This window comes from Pagrus pagrus, assembly GCF_965226575.1.
Source record: "Pagrus pagrus genome assembly, chromosome: 10".
Lineage (NCBI taxonomy): Eukaryota > Metazoa > Chordata > Actinopteri > Spariformes > Sparidae > Pagrus > Pagrus pagrus.
This window is the reverse complement of record NC_140194.1, coordinates 25,386,903-25,413,430: the sequence shown is the minus strand read 5'-3', so window position 1 is coordinate 25,413,430 and position 26,528 is coordinate 25,386,903. Positions and strand designations below refer to the sequence as shown.

The window sequence follows — 26,528 nt, the reverse complement described above, 5'->3', positions numbered from 1 at the left end:
CCCCTCTCCCTCTCCAGACTTGGACTTTCGCTACTTCTGGAAGTGGAGCGCCTTCGAGGACTACCTGCTCTTCTGCTTTGGCTTTACCGTTCTTTGTGCAGTCATCACATTGCTGCTTCTGGACTCTGTGGTGTTTGTGGAGACGCTGGGTTCCCTGGCCGTGATGTTCGAGGCCATGCTGGGCCTCCCGCAGCTGCTGCAAAACTTCCACAACCGCTCCACAAAAGGCATGAGGTACAGCACACTTTGAGGTCAGAGCTTTGCAGAAAGCTCATTACTCACTCACTGTACTTACAGTGCCATACACACTCCCACAGGATTCCACGTGGAAAGTACTCTCATTAACCTAAATGTTCAGGGAGTGCAAGTCATTTACATTCCCACGAACAAAATATGCTAATAAGGTCATTTTTTAATCATTAGAGGCTACATGGAAAAAACAGTGAGTCAGGGTTTGGATAAACTCAAAGACTGAATCTTTAACAATCTGTTTCACTGACCAGGGTAAATGCATTACCAATGACAAAGAGTGATGCACTGATTTAAATTAAAAATATAATTTTGCATGCTGTCCCTCCTTTCAAGCTCAAAACAACTGGAAATGATACCCCAGGGTATCAAAGCACATTCCACATTTTAAGGTAAATTCTAAGGTTTGGATCGTACCCAGGTTAAATTCAAGGTCACCTTGAATGGAAAGCGAGGCAGAAAAAGGGGGCAAACAAAATGCTTAGCTTGCACTCTGAATGCTATTCTTGTGTGTGCAAAGGTCAATGTGTATACTGATTAGCCTCTCAGGTAGAGGGCTGTAAGATCAATTGCGCCCCTAATGGCACAGAACTTCATTCTAATTATGATCATTATTTCCTCATTATGTCTCTTGTCTGTCATCAGTGCAAAAATCATGTATACTGTGTGTGTGTGTGTGTGTGTGTGTGTGTGTGTGTAGCCTATTCGCATGCTTTGCTGGTCAGTCATCTCTGAAAAATGCCCTAAGAGACAAAACAAAATATTTTACTTCTTCTTTTCAGGACGCAGGCATTTTTTTCTGTGGAATATTCTGGAAGTATAGAAGTCAGACAGAAGTTAACATGCACACGAGGGGAATAGGATGATGATCCTAAAATTAGGATGTTGCAGAGACAGATGGAATTAGCAACTCTCCCTGGAGTCGACAGCAGTTTGTTTTCCAGTTCTTGACTCAAAATTCCTTCATACACAAATTCAGTCAGGAAATATATGTCTTTTGAGGGCTGCAGCAAACCTATTGATTATTTAGGGTTAGGTTAGAGTCAGGGTTAGGGTTAAAGTAAAGTAAATAAGGTAAATGATCATTTTATTTATCAAGTAATCATGTGTTCTATTAAATGTCAGCAAATGATGAATCATGCCCATCACAATTTCCAAAAGCTCAATGTGATGCCATGAAATTGCTTTTGTCTGACTAACAGCCCAAAATGTAATGAGATTCAACTACCTCTCCCATAAAACAAAGAGTAGCAGCAAATCCTCCATCTTGGGAATGTTTAACATTGTTGCTTGAACAAGAACAACAGTCCTCAGCCACGCTTGCAGTTCTGTGAGGCTGTATCTCATCCATCCATCTGAGAGCTTTTAGACTACTGTGACCTCTGTCCCCAACCTTTTTTCCGGGATGCACGAGAAATTGTTTTTGGAGCATAAGTAGGCCTACATCAAACTGGAGAGCTTGCGTCACAATCAGTGTTTTTACAGGAGGGATGTAATGCCAGAAAGCATCTCTCTCTGTCTGCAGAGCATGTGTGATTGACAGTAGATGGGAGCGTGGATGCCGTTCTTTTATGGACGGCTAAAAAAAAATACAAGTATAAGATGCTAAAATGGGTCGCCAAATATACTTGGGCCCACCCAAGTTAAGTATACAGTATGTCAGGGGAACACTGTTATACATTCAATAAGCTACATGTAGGCCTATTAGTAAAAAAAAATTATGGTTAAGGTGCCCTGCTGGCAAGTCATATGCTCACTGGGGTCCGCAGGCCCGTGTTGGCAACCCGGGTCCTACACCCACCCAGCGCCTCTCATCCTAGTCTACTCCAGAAGAGGGGATAGTCCAGCAGTTCTGAAGGAGTTTGGTGTCCAGACCCAGTACCTCCCCACCAGATAGATGATGTTCCACATCCCAATGTTATAGTTTTGCAGGCATTTGGTCTAAAATCAAAGTATCAGACAGATGATGGCGCTAAATGAAAGTTAAGAGGACACCAAAGTCATTGCAATTCATCATGAATGTGTCATGAATGTCTGTGCACATTGTTGGCATTCCTCTCAGTCTAGACCAATTTAGTGGATACTCTGACAGACATTACCGTTACTAGAGTCATGCAGCTTGCACGGCTAATTACTGTAAATGATTGACACTTTGACCGTTCAGACTTGGTAATGGCAAAAGTTTGCAGTTTGTCTTGCAGATATTCACGTATCATTTTGGTAATCCCTCTGTTAGTGTTGTTCTGTCCTAGTTTGCTGTATTCTATTTTATAGTATAAGAATACCATAGAAATACTGTACACTTCTGTACACTGTCACTAAAGAGGAGGTGAGAAGGGCTTTTGCCTAATGAGGGTGTGCCCGTTTTCCCGTTTAGAATAAATCATTTTCACTTACTTATCTATACTCCACATACTGCAGTATTTAATGTATATCCACAATTCTCCTTCAGGCCCCTCTCGATGTTTTCTGTGCATCAACTATCACTCAGAATTGTCAAAGTAGCTTTTACACTAAAACACACAAGAAAATTCAGTCAAGCCTGCACATATTTTGCCACACATGAATCCATAAACACCAGAAATTAGCTGTGAATGTACTTCAGTTTTGATGTCTTCGAGTAATGCAAGAGTGTACTGATGCTGCAGTGTAGTTGATTTACTGTTTAAATGGCAGGACGTTCTTTCTTTGTAATATGCCCCATTTCACATAAAGTATCCTCAGGGTATACATCTGGGCTTGCACTTTCTGTGAGCACTCATTCAACTCAGAGTGAATATCACGCCAAGGATTAAATACGCAATAAAACTACATTAGAGCTCTGAGATGACTGATGAAAGGGTGGGGGACATCAATTTGCTGAACTCAGATCTATGGCAAAATCCCTGCATACTCAGTAATGTGGTAGTATGATACAAGCCAACAGAAACAACACAGATGTCAGAAAATATTCCACAATACTGAATGACTCTTTTCAGAAAATACTGTAATTTCAACATGGATATTTTCTAACCTCGCTATCGATCTCTACGGTTTAACTGAATGACCCTGCTGGGTTGAAACAGCACATTCAGCACTCCTGTCTCTGCATATATAACATCTAAACATCTTTTACCTTTGTCACGTGTACTTAAGGATTCTCCCATTTGTTCATTTAAGGACGAACAAATTGTTTTCCAGATATGATGAGGCAGCATGTAGTCTGCCCTTCCTCACATGTAATCCCATGTGAAACAGTTACTCGTTGTTGTTCAACCAGATCCCCCTGAGTCCTATTACTGAGGTGTGATGATGAGTGTATGGATTCATTTCATTAAGGACTTCTCACCTTTTCCAGGTTGCACAAATGAACGCCTTCATACAGGTGCATGTTGTGGAAAACCAGACAGAGAGTTACAGAGAGAGAGAGACGAACACACAGGCACGTTCAGTCGCACTTAGTGTAATTAAGCTTTGTGGTCATTATCGATGCTCTGCATGTGTGTGCGCACACTTCCACACTCATACCACTACTCCTGGGAAACCAAGGAAGGGACAGAGTTGTGATGGAAAGATATAATAAAAGAGATAGTAAGAGAGAGAGAGAGGGAGCGAGAGGCAAGACTGAATGAGGTGTGGAAAAAACAGAAGGACGTGATGGAAAAGGAAATATATGGGGAATGTATCATTCACATCTGAAAATTTGCTCCTTTATGTCTTGCCTTATTTCTTATCTGGTAGGCAATTTCGAGAAAGAAAGCGCAGCCCTTGTCTCTCTCCCTCATTACAACCGAGGTGCCCTTGAGCAAAGGCCCTGAACCCCGGCTGATCAGTAGTTGTCAGGGCAGCTTCCAGGTGTGAATGTGAACAGTGCACTCCTGCAAAAGAGAGCATTACTCTCAGTAAAACTTAAATATATAAAATAAATAAATAATACAGGTTAAGCCGATAATCAATCATTTCTTTGTTAGCATTTTTGACCACCAGAAGATAAATGCATGGGTGCAGTGAAGTGCACCATGCGTTGCTGTCATTCTCAGGAGTACATTGATTTTCCCCTGTGAGTCCATGTAGTGCTGACACAGGACGACTGTCACCCACATAGAACATGTCACAGCTCCATTGGTGTGTACTGAGTGAGCCAAACTATAGGTGTGTTACTGAATGGATTTACTATTTTGCACAATTATCCTTCAAGTTTATATTCATTCAAAAACAAACAACACTACTTACAGCACACGATACCATTCAGTCCATGAAAAAACTTTAAACTTTAGCTATTCGTTAGACATTGACTTTATGGAGACGACAGGTTTTAATCCACCAGAGTTTGGTCGTTGAGTGATGCTGTCGCCTGCCTGACATTTGAAAGCACTGATTACTCAGGTTGAAGCTCCAATTGAATTTTAAAGTTGTGATTTGTTTATATAAACAACAATGTGCTTTTGTGTGTGAGCGATTGCTCAGCGGTGCTGTCTGCTTGGCTGCCTGGGGAGCCCGCCTGTTTTTCTCTTCCCTCTCATTAAACTTTATCTATTTTGCCTCCTCTCCCGTTCTGCTCTCCAAGCTCTGCACCAAAGCAGCCAACCTTCACAATGTCACTCAGCGACAGTGGAGGGGACAGCGAAGATGGCAGTCTGCCTGTCCAACTAAATGAAAACTATGCAGACAAATACAGAACAGCTTTGTTTCTAAAGGGATTCTTATCTTATTTTCTTTTCCTTAGACAGCAGCTTCTTCTCTGTCTTTCTCAATACAATTTACTGTTCTTTATCGTCATGGCTGGAACAAGAGTAGTCAAACTACCTACATTCAATTGAGTCCAACAAAAAAAAATAGAGATAAGCACCTGTCCCATTATTGTGCATGTGCAGCATATCCAGGTCCCATTCTCTCACTTTGTCACTGTGTCTCACTCACACCTTCACAGATAGCACCTTGTTTCTTGCTCTCAGCTTTTGGTAACACCCTACAATGTGAGTGGTGGTCATGTTTCTATCGATCTGCCATAGCAGCCCATTGATGTTTTCACTTTTTGCTTATAGCAGCCATTATGTAGAGGCTATGGACTATGGGCATCCACAGTATGGCCTTGGAGAATATTATACAGACACTGTTATGACCTCCAGGCACTCTGTGACCTGTCAACCAGAGTTGTGAGTCTCAAAATGGGAACACTTGAATGTGGGTGTGAGGAAAGCAGCTGCATATGTGGTACATGTACATAGTTTTCAGTTTTGCTGCACAAAAAATGTTCTAAAAACACCAACCTTAGCTCGCACAGGCTGCAAAATCGCTCTATGATAATGATTCAAGCCACCAATGGTGGAGCCCCCAATTAAAACCTCATTCAAACCGCCCACAACCTCACTGGTACCCATCTACTGAGCGTTAGTATTGGTGAGGTGCTAAAAGACAACACCCAACCAAGCCACAGTCTGTTCACCCAGCTGCCGTCTGGCAAAAGATAATGGGGATGACACAGCTAAGTCGCCAAGATATAATGTTAGCCCCGATACAAACCACAGATTCGTCCAAATATGTACATGTCATAGGCTGTGCACCATATTGATATTTGTACAAAGCGTGCCATATTACGGTCACATGACATGTTTTCACATCAGGAGGTGGAGGGGATGGTGGTGCAGTTATAGGCTACAAGGCTGCCCAAACGGGTGACTGCAGTTCGAGTCTGCATTTTGGCATTTGTAAGTGTGAATTCACTGAATACTGTTGATGGGGGGTCATGGTGTTTCAACATTTGTAAGTTAGACACCGCTGAATATTTTTATGGTGACCTGGGGGCAATTTCAAGCCATGTTTGTGGCAACAAAACCAGATGTTTGAGACTTTGGGACAATTTCCAGCTGACCAAAACAGGCATTTTAAGCCAAACCATGATGTTTCCCCAAACCATAACCAAGCGGTTTTTGTGCCTAAACCTAACCAGAGCATAAGCACAGCGTTGTGACAAGAGAGAAATAGAAAATTGAACATAAAGAAATGTTAAGTTTAAATGTATCTGTGATTTTGCAGAAATGTAGCTAATATTTATTCTGGCCATTGGGTTGGAATGTCTTTAGTTTGGAAGGACTGGCCATAAACCAAATAAGCAATAATGTTGGGAAGCCTCCCGTTTAAAACGAAAAAGTCTATAGAAATATCTATAGAAAGAAAAGATGAACAATTAATGCAAGTACTTTCCAAAACTCTTAACTGAGAGTTGACTTAGAAAAGACAGACAGCTGTATATGAAAGCATTTCCGTGTGTCAGGATAGGAAGTGTTTTGTCCCAATTTGTTGTGACACTGTAACTGTTTAATGTCAAACACGTTTCCTGGGTGAATGTTTTTCTTTCCCGTTTCCTATCATTATAAATTAAATATCTTGGTTTTTGAACTGTTCATTTGATAAAACAAACTGAGCTGTACACCTTTTTTGACCTCCAAAATTCAACAGTAAATGATCCTTATTTGCAGCCCAGTTTTGAACAGTGTGCATACATTTCGTCCTTACATAGTAAAGTGAGTTAACACGAAAACCATTATATAAGTCAGTAGCTCTCACTGTCATATCACAGTCCTGTTTGTCCGGAGGCAAGGAAAGACAGGAGATTGTGTTATGAGATGTCACATTGTCTTTTGTTTCTACAGTATATGGTAGGGATTTAGAGAAATGCCTGTTTTGGTGTTTTGCTGTATAGTCTTGGGGTTGTACTTCATATTGTACTGTAAACAAGTAAAGTAAGACATCATGCAAATCATGAGGGCATTTGGAAACAAATTTATACAAATAATGCTTCCCTCATATTCCCATCCATAATGGCAGTGAACTTAAGTTAAATGCCAAAGCCATGTTGGACCTGCTGCCTGGGATAAAACAGAAGCAGTCCCCCAGGCACACTGGTAGTAAACCACAGACAGCACAACAGTGAGAAGCAGCATTTCAGACTTTTACTTAGAAATGTAAAAATGATCTCAACCCCTACAACCCTCAGTCAATGCTTTTCAGAGATAAAATCAAATAGCCACACAGTCACTGCTTTAAAAACTCCATTGCAGATTCACTTCATATGCTTTATATTATTCTTGTATTGTTGCAGGATTGGTTTTGGACTTAAGGCAGCAATTAAACAAGACATAGTACCACGTTTTGGTGTAGTGTTGATCACCAGTATTTTCCAAAATTCAGCCAATTCTTTTGCTGCTGGCAGTGTTACCACACATCTTCATGTGTGGATAGTTTTTTAAACTCAACTCAACTCAGTTTCGTAACATTGCAGAGTATTTTGAAACACCTTTGAATTTTTCTCATGAATTACTAGACTTGCTTGAATGAATCTAGCATCTTTCATCCCACGATCTCTCACTCTTTGTGTATTAAAGCTGCTGTAAGTGATATATCTTTTATTAAAATAAGTGTTAAATAGCTCTATATTCCAACAGTAAGAACTGTTATAGAGCGTTTGGTCAGGAACCCACGTTTGTCCTCCCCCTCTCATGTAGTAACAGAGAAAAGACATTTTGTGGTATTCCTACAGCTCCTTCTTCATGTAGTGACGTAGCGATGAGTGAGGCAAAATGGACAGCAGGTTAGCTAAAACAACTTCAACGATTACAGAAGCTTTGCTGTAGATACTGTTTGAGACGCAGATAAAAATTTGGGGGGAGGGGTAAGTTGACTGAAGTTGCGGTCGGGAGGGCAGACTGTTGCAATGATTTTTTCAATACAAGTTGCCAGAGACAGTAATCACTTCACATAATCACCACTGTCAACTACGGGAGCCTGGCTCAGACAGACAGGATGACAGAGGCTTTTCCACACATACAGTAAATGCAGTATTGCTTTTCTTCATATAAGATGCTGATGACACGACCTGCTACCACATTCCTGTTGTTTGGTCTTGTAACTTTGCCTTGTGGGTTGAAGTGTGGGACATTTCTCTTTTATTTGATGAGTTATTTGATGAGTGATGAGCCACAGATTGCTTATGTGAATTATATTTCTATTACACTGACCTGAAACACTTGTATGGTTTCCATGTGACAGTGATCAGCCACTGTTGTCTATACTCTATACCACTATATTTGCCTCACTTTGTACACTGAATAAAGGCCTTGCTTGAAATGTTCTTGTCAGGAATATAAAGTGTATCACAAGTGAGCGAATTTCACTTCTTATTGACTTATTAAAATACCTTCTACAGGATTGTGTTGCCTTGCACAATCTTTGTTTTCTGTAGGCATTCATAATTGATTTTTTATTTAAGAAGCAACGGTATGACGAATAGAGCACTGTTTTAGATTACATAAGATTATAGATGGAATAAATATACTGAAATAGCCATCTCATTTATTCTGGCTTGTTTATAGTCTCCTAAAAAGCATCTAAAATATCCTCAGGCAAACTGTGTGTGTTGCTCCTTCTCCTCACCTCCCCTCCGCTTCATTTGGTGAAGTAGAATCCATCTTTTTCTGGCAGGTTGGGAACTTTTTCGTTGTTTGCCTCTGTGCAATCGATCAACATGCATAATTCATAGTTAGTGGGTTAAGAGCAGCTCGGCTTCTCTCTAGCTGGGCCCTTTGATTTTCGTCTCTCTATCTGCCCCCCCTTGGGGAGAGCTACAGCCCTGCTGCTAAATCACCTCACACACACACACACACACACCCTCATGTGTGGGCGCACACATGTTTATACAAAGATTTGCGAGCGTGGACACACATGCAAATGCACACATGCATGGTTGATGCAAAAGAAGTGATTGAAGCTCTTTGAAGCTTTAAACATCATCCCCTGCTGCTCAAGCGTGTCTCTTCCCATGGAGTTGTGTATTAGTACTATCAAGCAATTAGAGGACAGTCTAACCCTCCTCTGGAGACTCTTTAGGTCTCACATACAAAGTGGGATTCCCCCATTTAAAGATTAAAGCCCGCACTTGCTTTAATTTATGACCAGGTGCTTACTTAGCTCTACAACAGTGATGGAAAAAGTGCTGTGTGTCCACTGAGTTACAGAATGTTCTTTACAATGTGAGATGTACCACAAAAGGCAGAAACACCTACAGTACCATTCAAAAGTTTGGAATCGCTATCCACGAAAGCTTGATTCAGAAGATTCAGACACCACCATTTAAATTGTCTTTTTCTATGCTGTTAGGTCGTAGAAAGTCCTCAAATAGATTATTTTTTACAGAGGGGTTTGCAACAAAGTAATGTTTTGTACAACAAGATCAAAATGCTGTACAATGGTTCAGCCATGGGGACACCAACTAAACAGAAGTTGTATTAATTTATCTGTTCTTCTTTTGAAGTCAAAACTAATTCAAATGGAAAAAAGAAAAACATCAGTATAACAGGTGATTGCGTTACTTTCCCTAAAACCATTTATTGTAGAGAACACCCAGTTTGTGTCAGCCTTAATGGGAAACTGTTTCTTTATTGTGATTTCAGTGTTGCAGAATTTAGTAAACATTGTTTCTGCAAAAGTTGCATGACAGCTTTGCCATCCACAACAAGGTCACCTTCACATCTGTACTCCGGACTGCAGTCATAAAATTTCCATATACTGATACAAATGTTTGCCATGGGTCCAGTCTGCTCTCTGCTCTGTGGTTTCTGTGCGAAGCAGTCAGCCATCTTTTTCTCAATTTGGCTATCCTTTCGTCCTAGTATCCATCCATCCATCCATCCATCCATCCATCCGTCCATCCAGTGGTCCCTTGGGCAGTGGACAAGGTGAAAGGCAGCAAAGGAGGCTGGGACAAGAAGATAACGAAATAGCAGTTGACAGGAGTAGAGGCAGAGATGTGAAGGAGGGCTGAGGATGATGATTTAGAAGCAGTTTTGGTGTGAGGAGTGAATAGAAATAGAGAGACAGATTGTTTTAAAGCAGCAGAGGGATGGGGTTGGGGTTGTGAGGGCACTGGGCAATTTGGAGGGAGGTCAAAGGATGTGAAGAGGACACAGAATGGAGTAAACCTAATCCAGTACCTCTTCTAATGACACATACCTGTTGCAATAAATCCGACAACTGCAATAACAGAGATCCTGATAGTCTTCTGACCTCTATTGTTATATGGCTTCACCAATACATTAAATGGAAGCTGCTTGGTATTGTATTAATCCCTGTAATCCTGATGGAGGTGGTACTGGCACTTGCGGGCAGAGTGAAAAAGAAAGGAGATAGCACTAAATGGGTAAAATGTTGGATACTTTGGGCTCAATGGGCTTTCCCTTTCTTTATCCATTTCACTTATTCACTTAGCTAAACAACCAATTAGAGTCATTTCAGACCCCAGGTGAGCACCCCTTTGGACATACTGCAGTTTGCTTTCGGCCCTGAGGTTGGTGTTGATGATGCCATTATCTATCTGCTCCAGCAAGTCCACTCTCACCTGGACAAAGCAGGCAGCACTGTAAGGATCATGTTTTTTGATTTTTCTAATGCATTCCATACCATCCAGGCTGCACTGCTATGTGAGAAGCTCCAACAGATGCAGGCAGACGCATCAACAACCTCCTGGATTTTGGACAGTCTGACAGCTGGGGGGGTGTGTGTCTGAGCAGGTGGTCAGCAGTACAGCTGCATCACAGGGGACCACACAATTCCTCTTCACACTGTACACCTCAGACCTTCAATGCAACTCTCAGTCCGGTCACCTGCAGAAAAACTCAGATGACTCTGCAGTTGTGTGGTGTATCAGTGGTGGAGAGGAGAAGGAGTACAGAGTACTGGTGGGCTGCTTTGTTTCATGGTTTGGAGAAAACCATCTTCTTCTAAATGTGGCAAAAATGAATCAGAGGGTTGTAGACTTTAGGGAGACCCGGACTACCCTGAGCTGTTTCCATCCTGGGAGAAGAGGTGGAAGTAGTGGAGAGCGACAAATACCTTGGTGTTGACCTTGACACCAGATTGGACTGGAGGTACAACACTGAGGCTTTATACAGGAAAGGACAGGGCAAACTACTTCCTGAGGAAGCTGAGATCGTTTAATGTGTGCTGGTTCTGTACTGGGGACTGCTCTGGAGCCCCTCGAGGTGGTCCTGGAGAGAGGGATACTGCACAAACTGCTGACCATCATGGACAACACTTTACATCCTCTCCACGACCTGCTGATCAGGCAGCAGAGCGCCTTCAGCTCAAGGCTCCTCCAACTGCGCTGCAACAAGGACCGTTGTTTCAAGTCTTTCCTCCCCACTGCCCTAGCACTTTACAATGACTCTATGGGCGGAGGGAGGAGACGGCACAACCAGACCTGAACCCTCGTATTTTGCACATTTTAGAATTATATTCAAATTTTTGTTTTATTCATTCTGTCTGTCCCCTTTCAATCTCACAGTATTATAGGCGTTTTTATGTATAAATTTGCAAATATTGTGTTATTTTTACTATTCTTGTGTCTGTTTCTCAATTGTGTGTTATTGTGAGTTGTGTGATTTTATGTGAATTGCTGCTGCGAACGTAACATTTCCCTTGTGGATTAATAAAGTAATCTATCTATCATCTAGATTGCACCAATTTAAAGATTTTATTATTTTTTATTTATATTTAGAACAGTTACACACAAAGGATAAGTGGCTCTAGTGTAGTACAGTATCACCGATGGGTATAGTTGGATTGTGCTCATTTGCAGCCACACCCTTATGCATCAATGCCGCAAGGTGAAAAGTTAAACCACTGGAGGTTTTAGGCTTATTTTTTACTATGACCATGATCTTTCCCTAACCAAGTATTTAATGATCCCCCGTGGCATTTTTGTGTAAGCAAAGTTATGTTTACGTTCAGCGTTGCTCACCAAAGTGCATTATGTGTATTCTTAAGATTAAACAAATGTGTGGAGTACATTTCCTTTCTCATAAAACATTTACAAAGTAGATTTTTAATAATATTCAGTCCTTCTCTTCAATGCCTTTCCAGGCACATCGATACTTTCTGGTGCATTTTGTCACCACATTCTGTCAGGAAGCAAAATAACATGAAACTGGCATCAGGAATGTGTATGTTGCCCGTAAGTAAGGACAATCTCAATCAAAACTTTCCTGCTTGGTGCTGCCTGCATGGTCAAAAACTCTACCATTAAGTGGCTGAAACTTAAATAAAGGTAAAATGACTTGACCTTTGTTATTTACTCTGCTGAGTTGTGTACTTACATTATACAAAATGTTGCCAACAATATTCAAACACAGAGAAATCCATAATTCTATTTAACGGTACTGGTGGGTTATTCGGTTCCCTGTGGCTATAACTTCGGCAAACAGTGAGAAAGAAAGTCTGCAAATGAGACTAACATGAAAACTTAATCTTGGAACATTTCTGCCTGAGTCAGGTAGACAGATTTTCATTGGCAATCATGTTTTTTTTAACAATGATGACAACAACACCCATAATCCCACACTGCTTCCCTTTTTTTCTTTGATTGAGAGACCCCTAGTGTCAGAAATGACATTATGTGTGTTTAATCATTCTGGAGTTGCTGTTTGAAATTTTTGGAGAGCTAAATATTTTATCAGTGTCTGTCTGGCATAATGATGGGGCCTCAAGAAGTCTTCTGCTGCCGTATACTGAAAATGATATACAAGAGCATGTCCTTTAAAATGACTTAAGCCATTAGATGCTGTTTCAAAAGTGACATTTAAAGATGCATCAGACAACTTTGCAAATGATTTGGGACATGAAATCACTAAATTGACCGTACCTCACTCATGTCCTTTTAATTCTCTCTTGCTCTCTCTTTCTCCCCCATCCCATGTCTTTGTCTCTCTTTCTAAATGTCACTCAGCCCTGTTTCCCGCAGTAGTGTTCTGCTCGTCCACGCCAGCCGCTTAGAGGAGCTAATAGCTGGCCTGACAGCACTCGTTCAATACACAGCACAATTACTGCCTGGCCGACATACGGCCGAAGCCATCACACCGTGCAATCAGACCCCCACTCTCGTTTTCTCCATCCCTCTCCCTTGTCCTGTCACTCTCCAACTCTCCATCAGGGTGGCTTCGTTTCTCATCCCTCTCTAGTTTTATCGCCCCCTTGCCCGGCCACATGGTCATCCATCTTTCATCATTTTCCTTTTACCTCCATCCTCCGTCATCGATCTCTCAGCTCCCGTATTTTCTTTCCCGTCCCTGAAGTACACTGTTTCACCGCACCATTTCACCCTTTCGTCTCTCACCTCTTGCCACTTGGCTCAGATCAAGGTATCAGGTCAGTTGTAATCAATGAGCGACTGAATTGAGTCAACGTGAGAGCGTTTGTGTATGTGCATCAGTGCGTGTGTGTTTGCTTTGGTGAGAAAGCAAAGCAAATAAGCAATTTCATGGTTTGCATTTGCTGTTTTTGTGCAAAAATAAGACAAGCTGGCAGACGTACTGACTGATGTATGTGTGTGTGTGCACGAGTGTGTGACAGCGAGGTAGTCAGTCAGTCAGTCAATATTCTCAATCAATACCATAATAACTCCTTCTCCCTGTGGACACTCAAAGCCTCACTCAGGAGCAACTTCATTTGTTTGTTCTGGGTCTTTCATCAGTTGTCGACTGAGCCACAACTCCCCTGAATAATGGTGTCACTGCCAGATGGAGCTACATGAGACTAGCATGACAAACAGAGACTCTACAATGTGGGAAGTGTGTGTGTGTTTGTGTGTGTGTGTTCCATCCAAAGATGAATGACCTCAAACTGTTTTTTTTGTCTCCATTCCGCTGCGCAGCTGTAGAGACCGCTTTTGTACAGATGACCCGCCCTCCTTAATTACATTGTTAATGACTCATCCTCGTTAATGATGTTTGCCGTCTCTTGAGCAAAGAAATTAGCCAAAGGGGGGAGCAGAGAATTTGGGAGGGAGAAGGATGGAGAAGGAAGGGAGGGAAGGTTAGGAAGAGGCAGAGCGGGGAGCAGAGAAAGACAGAGGCTGAGAGGAAGATGCAGAACAAATGAAGGTCAGAGTGTTGTGGAGAACGACAGATGAAGCAGTTTTAAAAAAATGAATAAGTACAGTGTGTGCACTGAATGGTGCATTTTTATGGTAGGAATAAAAAAAATTATTCTCCACTGAATTCAAAATTTACCCTAATATATGTAACTGCAACATTTGGACCGGCAAGGTTTTTGTTTTTCATGGAACTTTCTAGATTTCTATTTTTCTGCATCATGTTCCTCCTCTTCACCATTATTTACTCATTTGCAGCTCAAACCATCCGTGAAATGCTTGTACATGGTAATCTGCTGCTTCAATACAAATATGAAAATATGATTGATGTGTTTATACTGAGGAAATATGCTAAGGTTTTTTCAGTGTCTGTCCCAGACTTTTATAACATTATATTATATTCACTCTGCTTCTGTTACAAGGTTTGTTTTGTTTAAAAGTCAGGTCAAAAATTGACCGATGAGTATAAGGGCTGTCACTCTGTCACTGCTTTTGGTGCTTTCACATCAAAATATTGGTACATTTATGTTATTGACTATTGGCCGATATTGAAATCAAAGTAGCCAAATTGCTGTTATTGACTTATGAAGTGCAGCATCTACACTCAATTACAGTAACAGAGAGTTAAAGACGGTTTGCAATTCCCCAATAAAGACAGAGGAGACGAAGAACAAAGGCAGCATGCTGTAATCCCATCATGACGTCTGACCTTTGCACCTGGGTAGAGCCACGCGATGTAGACTAGAGAACCAAACATTTTGTTGTCAACCCGAACATTTTTTTTACAGTTTCAGAGGAAGAAAACAAGATTGCAATACCTTTTCCACAAGGGTTCTGAGAGGAGGGAAACATTCTATGAAGTTTAATCCAACAAATGTTATTAGGGTTATGTAATATAAAATCATTAAACTTTGTTCACTTCTTAGCCTGTGCTTAAACAACAGGCCAGGAACGTCTTTTTAAATTAAAAAATGTGAAATAACGTGTTATCTTTGACAACTGGGTACATTTTATCTGGAGAAGAACCATGAAAAAGTAATTTGGTGCGTCTCTGATTTCCTGTACTTATATAACTGAGAATTGAGTAAAAATCTCTCAAACATGGCAATATATATCATAAAGGACAAGACCATTATATGTCTTAGATAGATGATTTAATATTACTTAACTCTAATAAGATTTGTATTATGTATGAGAGTGGGTAGATGCTGCGCTTGTTAAGTCAATTAAAGCAATTTGGCTTCCTATTATCGGCTATGATTTCATTATCGTCCAAAAGCCGATAACATAAAACCTTTGGTGTAAAGCACCAAAAACAGTGACAGAGTGAAAGCCATGATACTCAATGGTCCATCAATGTGGCATTCCTTGTATTACCACAATACTATGTGCCATTTGTCTGATGGAGATAGAAAAGCATGGACACTCACAATTCCCTGTCAGTCTGTACGGATATTGGAGGAGTGCTACCAAGTGCAGCAACTTCACTGCTGGAATGTAGTCAAGTTTCAGGTGTCATATGCTATCAGAGTGGGGAATTCAACATTGAAATACTTCTAAAGCAATAATGATGCAACATTAGCTAGCTAGACATCAGCAAATTAGTAGTGATTGTTTTATGCTTGTTATGAAGAAAAGTACTATACAACATTGAAATAATAGAGATTTCTCATAACCCTCGGTTTGAAGTGTGCATCTCAAAAACCTCAGTTTGGAGGGCCATGTAACTTGTTCCTACCCCTCCATCCCAACAGGAATAGGGATAATCCACCACTTAGCATGAACACGCTAAATGGAGGATAGGACTAAGTGTTAGGGGCAAGATGCATTGGGATTAGGCCTAAGGGTTATCCCATTTCATAGGGGGTGATTTCAACCACAACTTGTAACTACTGTTCTCAGAAGCACGGGGGGACTCAGAAATGAGGGGTAGGGGTAAAAATTGGAAATAGGATTAAGGCTAAAATGTAGTCCATAGCAACCTAGATGGGTGCTTTGTGCTGCTCTTTATTCTGTGCACTTCCTCCTGCAAACTATTTGCTCTAACACAGCTGGTGTGAGACTGATGTAACACCAAATTTGCTTGAATTGATGCAATGCAAAATGCCCCCTCACATTACCGCTCAGTTGGTTTTGTGTCGTTCAGCACATCTCACTAAAATTTTCTCCATTTTTCGTTAGTAAGTAAACAACAATTGCATATTTTACTGATGTGTGTCAGACAGCACAAACATTCCACTGTATTACAAGGCATGGCCTGTACACTTAGAATTTAAATACAGCTTTACTGATGTAATATGTGATTTTTTTTATACCCATGTTCAAACAGTAGCTTGAATTTTGAAGAAAAATAAACAAAGCATTATTATTTTATTCCGTAGTTGTAAATGTAACAATTTCCCTTCATTAGTTGTGTTTTGCTTCAATCAGCAAGCTAACCATGCTGTAAAAGGCAACTTTATTGCTTTTGCATGTTTCGAAGTAGATGCCAAAAAAAGTCACTAAATCTATTCCCTTTATAGAGAAGAGGAGCAGAGCAAAAGCAATGACAGAGGCAATGAAAGTACAGATGGCGATTGAATAGGACACTGGATAAAAGAAGAAAGTTTCACAGTGAAAGGAAAAATATAAGAACAGAGATGAAATAAGAAATCTGAAGTTCAACCAAGGGTACTCTCTGAGGGAAAAAAGCTAGTATTCTCCTCAAGGAGTACAGGAAGCTTAGAGGGAGAGAAGTAAAAGCATGATCATTTAAATTCTTTAGCACACTTATTTTTGGAGCAGTTCAATGAAACCCTGGAGTGTTTACTCCAAAAGTTTAAATTGGTAGGGGAGCAGAACCCATCATTGAGACTCTTAACAAGTGCCTCTTGGTCAGCGTTAGAGAGAGATTCTTCCTAAAGCCTGAAGTGGGTAAAATGGAGGTAGGAGGATCAGTTGGACCAAACTGGTAAAAAGCAGGGAGCTGTGTGTTGACTGAAACAGATTGGCTTTGTGTTGTTGGATTTTTCATCTCACATTCAGAGTAGTTATGGTCTAGCTTTTGGTGTAAATAAATTAATATCTGTTTAAAACTTCTGCTCAGTGATGGCCTCCACAGGCACCAGTGACAACTGCAGGGTAAATAATACATCAAAGTCTAACGGCAGCACCAGTAGGGAAGAGTCACAAAGATAGCTGACTCAATTATGTCTTTTACACAGCAATACAAGTTCGCTTACATTAACCTCCATAGCTCCTGGTCATGCACGACATATAAAGCAGAATTGAAGAATTTAACTTTTCATTTGTAAGAATTTAATTTTCCTTTAACTCAAAAGCTGATAGATTCATGTAAAAAGTGTCTAAGCTTGAATCCTCTGGGCGGCCGTTTCCACCGGCTGACTGATATCTTGAAAATTGGAATCTTCACCTGGCAAGTGCAGCTAGTTAGCCAAGCTCGCTAGCATTAGTCCTGATTCCCAGGTGATGTTGCTTTATGTTTGTTTTATTTCAACACCTGCTGAGTTATTTGCAGCTCTTGCATACTAGTGTTGTTTTTGTTCAACATTATACAAAGCGTGGAATCTAGCTGTCATTAGTTGTCTTTCATAGATCCTGTTGCTGTGACCCAAAAGTCAGCAATGACTAGCTTCTTTTATCTCTGTATGTTATCCAGTTGGATCACAACGTGGAGTAATGGTGTACAGAGTCACAGAATAATGACTAGAGTACTGAGTTTTATTGGGACCAAGAACCCAGACACGCTAAACTGACATCAAAGAATTAGTGGCGACAAAAGCCAACCGGTACATCATCTCACGTCGCCTGTGTCTCGGCCAAAAATCTGCACTTGAAAACACCGCTAAGACTAAGAAACTGTGTTAAATGGGTGAAATCATGGATACTACAGCGACAGGCTCAAGGGGCTTTCCCTGTTTCTCCTCTTATGCCCTGATTTGCTTCGCTGAACAGCCAATCAAATACCAATCTAATTACCACTACTGACATCCATTAGAAACTAAAAAGAAAAAATGTGACCTGAACTAATAACTTCCCCTACAGTGACAATCAGACAATCAATCCATTTCATCACAACTCAATTAATGAGCCATTAGGTCGATTGCATATGAAAGTGTCCACAGCTTTATTGTAACAGCTGTACATGTGTCGCTCTCCAGCACAACCTGTGTTTGCAGCCTGCATAAGTTTGGGTCATTATTCACATTTTGATTTTGCATGCAGAGTCCAGCTTTAGTGCATTCCCAGATATGTTGAATAATGATGTCCTCATTTCAATGCCAGGACAGGATTATTTGCCACAAATGTTTGGGTTCCTCATCAGGGCCCGAGGGAGCCCAGGGGAGAGTCAGGAGTTTGACATGACAAGGAGAGCTCAAGGATAGTACAGGGCAGCTATCCCCGTAGTCATTAGGCTGCCTCTACCCCCATACGCACTCATCATCCATATCTCACAGAGGTCTACTCCCCATTCACAGAGGGTCCTCTCGTTCTCTCTGTTGGTTATGCTGCCTTCGCCCTGTCTCTCTTCCTGCGTGCCAGATAAATGCTGTCCTCTGCAGGCTGTCTGTCTCTGTCTCTTTCCTTTCCTTTCTCCCTAACCTCCTTGACCTTTACAGTATGTCTCATTGATGACTGATAGTCCTGCTCTGTCCCCAGGCCCAGTCATCCCTAATAAAAAGAACAAACTCACATTACATTCATGCCAATGGGACTTCACCATCCAGAGAACAAGAATAGAGAATAAAAGAGAGAGCAGAGAGACGCTGGCATCAGGGCAGAGACTGTGAAGGGCAAGAGTTAAAGAAAAAGTATAGTAAATGAGTCGAGGCAGCGACAAGAAGTACAGAGGAGGGGTAAAAAGGAAAAGCGCGACAGTGGAATGATAGAAAGTGATGTGTGGAGGAGCAGAGTACATTGTGTCAGCGTCAGGCCGCTGGTGTGGTACAGTACTTTTATCTTCTTCAGTGTCTTTCTCTCATACAGGCAATTATTGTGTGTTTTTTTACCACTTCCCTGCTGTCTCTTACACAGCAGAAACAATAAAGACCAAAACACTCGAAAAAATCAGTCCAACATTCACAGATAGACATGGATAGGAAGCATAGCGCTGTTTGTTTTTTGTTTTTGTTTTTACTTCTAATGCACTTTTACTACTTACATCTTGAAATTGTCAAACTTGGTTATATATGTTGTCATTAAAGGTGCAATACATAAGAATTGGCCACCTGTTGAATTCATACTCCCAACAACTATTGGCAGCATATCACCAGAGTAACTGCTAACTGCTGTTGCTAAATGTAACCTGCTTGTGCATCCATGGCTGTAGCTACTGTTAGCTTGTTAGCTCAGTTAGCCGTGCATTTAGCTGGACTACCAGGAGAGTGTTGATGTTTACCGTGCTAGCACAGGAGCTTTGGACTGCTGGGAGAAAGAGGTTTTCAGGCCTGGGGCTAGCTGGTTAGCATGCCAACATCAGTGACATCTCTGCAACACAATGCATAGACATCTGTGACGTAATGTCAAAACTGTTATTTCTTCACATTCTGTTGACAAGTTTAGTTCATCTTAGATTTTTTAAAACTAAAATTTGTACTTATTGCCCCTTTAAGCAGAATGGTCCGACCTGGCTGATGTTTCTGATGTGCTTATTTCATGGACTGTGTTAACCTAACCAAGCATTAGTCAAAGTGTTGTTTTAATGAGATATTAAAGCATCGATCATGCAATTTAGATAAAGTTGCTGTGTACACTAATCGCACCATTAAATTGTAAATTTGATGGCATGTGGGTATGTGACGAGTTTTCTCCCTGGTTTAGTTATTGTAAACAAACATCGTGGTTGTTTTTTTAACTCTTGTCCTCACGCCTTTGTGTCTCTCCAGTGTGAAGATGGTGCTGCTGTGGACGGCCGGCGATGTCTTCAAGACCACCTACTTTGTGATGAATGAAAGCCCGACTCAGTTCTGGGTTTGCGGTTCAGTCCAGATCCTGATCGACGTGGCCATCCTGCTGCAGGTCATTCTCTACAGCCAGGACACACGGGTCAAGCTAGGTTGAACGTGGCTGTTGCTTTTGGCAAGTAAAATCCAGGGCTTTCTAAGGCTTTTTAATCACATCAGCTGCAAAGTTGATGGAAATATCATAGGAGGCATTTAGCATCAACAACAAACAAAAACCAAAGTCTATCCAGATTTTCCAGTCTTTTTTAGTGTTGAGCCTTGAGCCAAAGAGTGCATATCATGCAGACCCAAACAATTTATCAAGTGCAATTCAGCAAACAGTGTCAGCCTTGAACAAACTACTTATAACAAAACACCTTTGCCTTTAAATTGTTAGTAAGATAAGAAAGTATTTTGGTTCATTTTTAGCATTTTATACTATTTATTTTCTTCTGTGTTGAACATCACTTGGATCCTGGCATGTAGTGGACATGGAAACTGTAGGAAGGAAACATTACTCACATTGGCAGCTCACTAACAGTAGATCTCTGCTGCTGTAATGGTATCTTGTAAAAAACAGTCCTGCACTGGTAGCCCTGCACTGGAATCTACCCCCTGACTGATGAGTTTCCCACTTCACACTCCACACCCCACTCGAATGTTCTCATGATACATTGTGTGTGTGTGTGTGTTTGTGTGTGACATGCTTGCTGGTGTGTTCGTGCAGCTGAAATTGATTTTTGCCGTTGGCAACCAGAACCCAGTCATGGCCACAGAACTTACTCCAAGTAATATTAGCTGCATAAGACATCAACCTGTGTGTTATGACTCTGCTTTGTGGTTTAATTGACAAGCAGTGCTTCGACAAGGAATATAAAAAACAATGAAAAAAATGTGGCCATGCTGCACTGTTCCTCAGTCACAAAATCTTATGTAGACACCACAGAACACGTCAGACTTCAGGTCAAAATATGTCATTTAATGTACAGTATAAGTGAATAATTGTGGCATTGTCATTTCAACACACGTCAACGTCCCATTACTTAAATATCCCATAGTCTGCTGATTCTGTGGTGTGTTTTTGCTCTTTCAAAATGCCCTTTTGTGTTTTTTAGACAATAACAGTGAGACATGACAGTGCACAGTCAGTCAGTTAAATCAACATACTCAGCAGCGATATTACAGCATATTTTACCTAAATCTTTTATTGAGCACATATAGTGTTAACACTTCTAAACAAAAAAGACTTTATTTGTAAATGTATGAATGAAACGGCCCTTTTTATAAACCAGGTGAGATCCCTTTTAGTGCCAAAAGAAATGTACCTTCAGGGGTTATATGAACATTTTTACATGTGGAGGAGTCCAAATTTTATGTTCTTGTCTTTGAAAAAGCAAGACTATTCTTAGCATTATTAATATATATTTAGATCTTTTATATATACCTAATTATGCATTAATAAGCTGTTAACTGAGGCTTATTACAAGGACCTTACTATAAAGTGTTACTGTAGCTTTTTATGTGATCATTGACTATGTTAAAGAAAAGCTAAAATAAAGCATAAAACCAGCGTGAAAAAATAAAAGACCAGAAAGTCAAACTACCCTTTAGCCAAAAGAAAACGTACTGTAGTGTACCCTCCCCCCTTTTCTGACGCTCCCTTGCCCCCAAATCATCTCTGTACAGTCACTTAGACTAGAATATGTATTTTCCCTTTCATTGCATTTTTAGTAATCCCTAGACGGGCGAGCTAAAGTCGTAAACACTTTTGAAGCATCTTCACTCACCCAGAAATGCCCCATTAAACAGAGTTTGGTTTATGTAATGCATGGGGCATTACAGAGATACTTAAACCTCATCCATGCAGGCCTTCCAGAGTGCACAAATATTAATTCAGACGTTCTGTTCACAAGCAAAACACTAATTTTACTATAAAGAATCAAGGAAGGTTGCAGTTCTTTCACCTGTTTCTCGATAGTCTCCTCGTACAAAAGCGCTGCAGGATAAAAGGAATCAGTACCAGCAGCCGATCAGTATTCAGCGCAGGTTTCTTTTTCTTCGCCCCAGGCATGATTTAATTAAGTTATAAAGCCGCTGCACCTTCTTATTTAGTCTTTCAAGCAGCTTTTTCACTTAACAGCCAGTTTGTGTCCATCTATTAATCTATACCTGTCTGTTTTTGGTTTCTCTTCATTAAACATCGTGTTTAAATTGCACATTGCAGTGGTTATGGCTTGCATCATGAGACAACCTCTTCCTGCAGCTGCCAGTATGCCTAAGCCATAGAATGACATTTGTAAAGATAGCAGGATTGCATTTCAGTGTTTTTCAGTATTATCCTTGGGGTCTGCAAGTAAAAAATAACGTATGAAAGAGAATTTTGATAAAGCTGTGTTTTTTTTTTCTTTTTTTCATAATCTCAAAGATTATACATGAAAGATCTCTAAATATAACACTGACCGAGTATCTTGTCATGGTTTCAAGTTGCTTTAAGGTCAGTAATTTCCAAGAAAGTTATATTCAATCATTTTAGGCATTATTATAATGAAGGCCACAGGCCAGAGGAGAATCCAAATAACTCTCAAAGGAGAAACACTTCCTTCTGTTTATTATGAATCAGTGTATGTCATCTTTATGTGTATGTATATGTACATATGAAAACATCGAACCCTACTCACAGGGAATGTCTTGGGATAATGTGTTTGATGGATGCAGCTCACTGTGCCACATGATGTATGAGTCTATGCATCCTCCATTTTCTGCTGGTGCTATAATACATATCAGATATTCTTGTACAAATGTCCAGGTAGGTGATGGACTTCTCTGATGTGCAGCTAACACCGGAGACTGTCAGCTGTGTTGTTCTGTGACCTCCCATTGTATAATTCACTCCATATGGGTGTAAAAAGCATCCTTCAGTTCCAGTTATCTTACATTACATCTGTTAGCCATATTGTAAACTGTATGTGTCTTATCTGCTTTACCCAGCATACCACAGTTGTACTGCAATTGCATTATTTCTGTATTCTATATGCTCTTATCACCAGATTTGTATCTTTTTATTGTCTCCAACTGCAGAGGCTCAGAGCAGCACCTGCACTGGACCTAGTTTCATATTTTTGCTCCCCGTTGCCTTTTCATCTGAAGGGCAGTAGGGCAGATTAGCACACAAGCTGCCCGCTTAGTGCTAATCCCTCAACCAAAGTCAAATTATGGTAAACATATTTGTTGCCTCATCACTACAATGATAAGAAGTAGGTGGATTGAGATTTCTGAGAAGAGAGAGGGATGTAATGTTACTTGATTTATATTTCATGTGTGACATGAAACAATTTCAGAATTATCAGATGCAACAAAAACAGAAGCCTTGAATGGATTTGTGTGAATTTTAGTTACTGTTTTTCCAGCCCGGTCGCTGTCGGATAAAATGTTAGCAGTTAACGTTTCTGCAAACCACTTTATCACAGGCACCATATTGTACCATATTGACATGTTATGCAAAACGCGTCCTATCACGCTCACATTACATGTTCATACCCTAACTTTCATATTTGTAGTCTGAGCTATGGTGGTGGAGTAAAGCAAGAAAGCTGCCAAGCCAGTGACCACTGCTCAAGACTGCATTTCAGCATTTATTTAGATATTTTTAAGAAGACACTTCCTTTAAGCCAAATCATGATTTTTTTCCTAACCCTAACCAAGTGGGTTTTGGTGCCTAAACCTAACCAGAACATAAGCTCAGCGTTGTCACAAGAAAAAAAATCTAATTGAACCTAAAGAAACATAAAGTTGAAACATAACTGTGGTTTGCATAAATGGACATGCCAACATTGATCCTGGTGATTTGGTTTGGTTTTAATGTTCACTGATGTTTCTTTGGGTAATGTTCTGCATATACAGGATCTAGGAAACCAAAAGTTATTGTTGCCTTTAAAGGCCCAAATTCGTAAAATAGTTGATTGTTCTTCCAGACTCATCAAATACTGACGCTATGGGTCAGTGGCCAGCCCGACCTACATACCCAAATCATCAGTATTTGAAGACCAGGGAATGAGACTCAACAATCAAATATCTTACAAATTGAACCTTAAATGTCATTTTAAGTGTACAAGAAATAACTTGTCAATCAAAGCAACAAAATGTAACTTCTTGGGGAAACATATTTGTTTGTTGACACTCATCTCAGATCAAGCGCCAACACAAAAAATCCTGGGTTGATGAGACTCAACAATCGGCTGTCTTTCTCCAGGACTTTCCTTTCATTGTTGCTTTAAATGTCATGTAACACTATGATGGCTACCATAAGATGATGGAAAGGTCTGTGACAATATACACCTGTGACATCACATTTGTGATGTATACTCCGAAAAGTTACTGTCCAAAAACCTCTTACTGTCTCATGGTGAAATATTTATCACGTTAGTTTCTCAAATATAAACTATTTATACTTCAGCATGCTGTCTTGTGTTGTTACTGGCTGTGTGTTGTGAAATAAATGAATGTCTTGGAGCAAGTCAAGAAGAAAAAGTTTGACACTGACATTGAGAAAGAAAAACAAAAAAAAAAAATCTGATCTGAGCCCAGCAAACTGCTACTGTGAGTTACAGCTGGATTTATTTAGGATTTTTACCCAAAATCTGATTTAAAACCACCTGCGGGCCCTTTGTTTGAGCCGGCCCAACCAGGAATATAAGACCTGAATACCATAAAGATAAAGACTTGCTTTATGCACCTGTATATAAATCCTCTCTGTGCAGCGATCCCCACTGCAGCTATAATAAAACGCTGTCCTGGGAAAACCTTGAATTCTTCAGCTTGAAAGGATTGAGACATGTGAACCAAATAAGTCATGAAAAAGATTGAGACAGAGCCGGACTGTGCCTGCTTGCTGCCGTGACACATGAGGGGAGAAATTGATGAGTGGGGGTTAATTAAGACGTGAAATTCTTCACAGCCTTAATCCCCTCTGGCTAATGCATCTTCACACACAGATGCAAACACCATATCAGAGTGAGAGTGCTGACAGTCAGCAGTACAGAGGAGCACTGCAGTATGGATGGTGAAATATTAAAATAGATACAGTAGATAATGGGACGCGCTCTATGGTTTATAGATGAGTTGGACAAGGGCAAACTGTGTGCTGCACCTGTTGGTACTCATCTCCTGACCTGGCTTCTACATCCATTAATAATAAGTTGACTACAAGTCAGGCTGGAGCTTCTGTGTGAAACCTGATGGTAATATGTCGTACATGTACCTGTGTCGTACAGAGATCACTGTTCTGTTCTGCCAACAAAGACGCATGTCTGTGAAATATTTGACATATATCACAGTAAATCTTATTCATAATGGAGCCGCACGCCATCATCTGCCTTCCTGTCTTTCTGTCCATCCATCCATCAGCCGATCGTCAGACATGTCTGTCTATACAGTGGCATGTTTTAATGATAGATGAGGTGGGCTAAAATAGTCCACCTGCACTTCAGGTCTGTGATGTGCTGCACTGCCCCATCCCGCTCCATTTATTAATGATAGTGTGTCGTCATGCTGTGAGAGACAGTAATGTGCAGTTTTCATCCCCATTGAGTGTTACAAACAGCTCAAGAGGAAACCAATTCTAGTCAATGGCAGACTCACAATTGCAGATATACTGCAGGAATATTCTGTGCAGATCTCTCTTCACAATACCTCAAGGATAGTAATATGAGTGTTTTAACAGTACATTCATCTCAGAGCCTCTCCTATCCGGTCTTTGGCAGTAAGAGGACACATGTTAGGGGTCCTTTATTAAAGGAACCAAGCTGAAATGATATTTCCATTTTTTATTTTTCAAATCTTTCAAAGAGGAGTGCCAAACTCCAATCTTCTATTGTAAGTCTGCTTTTTTTGGCATCGATCAGACACTAAGCCTCTATTTGTTTTGCAAACAATAGACTTTAGGATCTTGAAAAGGTACAAGGTTTTTTCTCAATAAGCTTCTTACAATGAACAATCAAGTCCGACGTGAGGTCTACTTTTGGCCAAGATTTAAAAGTTTTGGATATTTTTATATTTATATTTTATTATATTATATTTTTTGTCCTTGGTTTTCTCACAGGTTTGAATATTTCTTTTTTGACAGTGTTGTAAAAAGCACCCAAAAGTCATATTTGAGTAAAGGTAAAGATATCATGCTAAAATATACTTCGCCAAAAGTTAAAGTCAACCAGACAATTGAAAAGTATCAAAAGTAAAAGTAAATGACACATATATTGACGTGTGGACTGTATACTATGGGTTGACTGATTATGGGATCAGTGCTTTTGTTAATCTTATCTAAAATACATTAATTTAGAAATGTGTAACTTTGACTCTGTTTCATCATGCAATCTGCAAAGTAACTAGTAACTAAAGTAATCAAATAAATATAGTGGACTAAAAAGTATAATATTTGCCCC

At 40.3% G+C, this 26,528-nt stretch overlaps 1 protein-coding gene across 2 annotated transcripts in view; it reads left to right on the top strand.

The window, feature by feature from the left end:
• The window catches only part of LOC311263799 (solute carrier family 66 member 2), a 56,114-nt gene extending 31,496 nt beyond the window's left edge, over positions 1-24,618 (top strand). The window contains exons 4-5 of one of the 2 annotated variants that reach the window (XM_084364117.1): positions 18-234; positions 20,035-24,618. In XM_084364117.1, the coding sequence (XP_084220243.1) occupies positions 18-234; positions 20,035-20,209 (392 nt within the window). In that variant the 3' untranslated portion in view covers positions 20,210-24,618. Of the gene's footprint in view, positions 1-17; positions 235-9,896; positions 11,737-20,034 lie in introns of those variants that run through there. The other variant, XM_084364118.1, reaches the window with a different exon arrangement.
• The last annotated feature ends 1,910 nt before the right edge of the window (positions 24,619-26,528 follow it).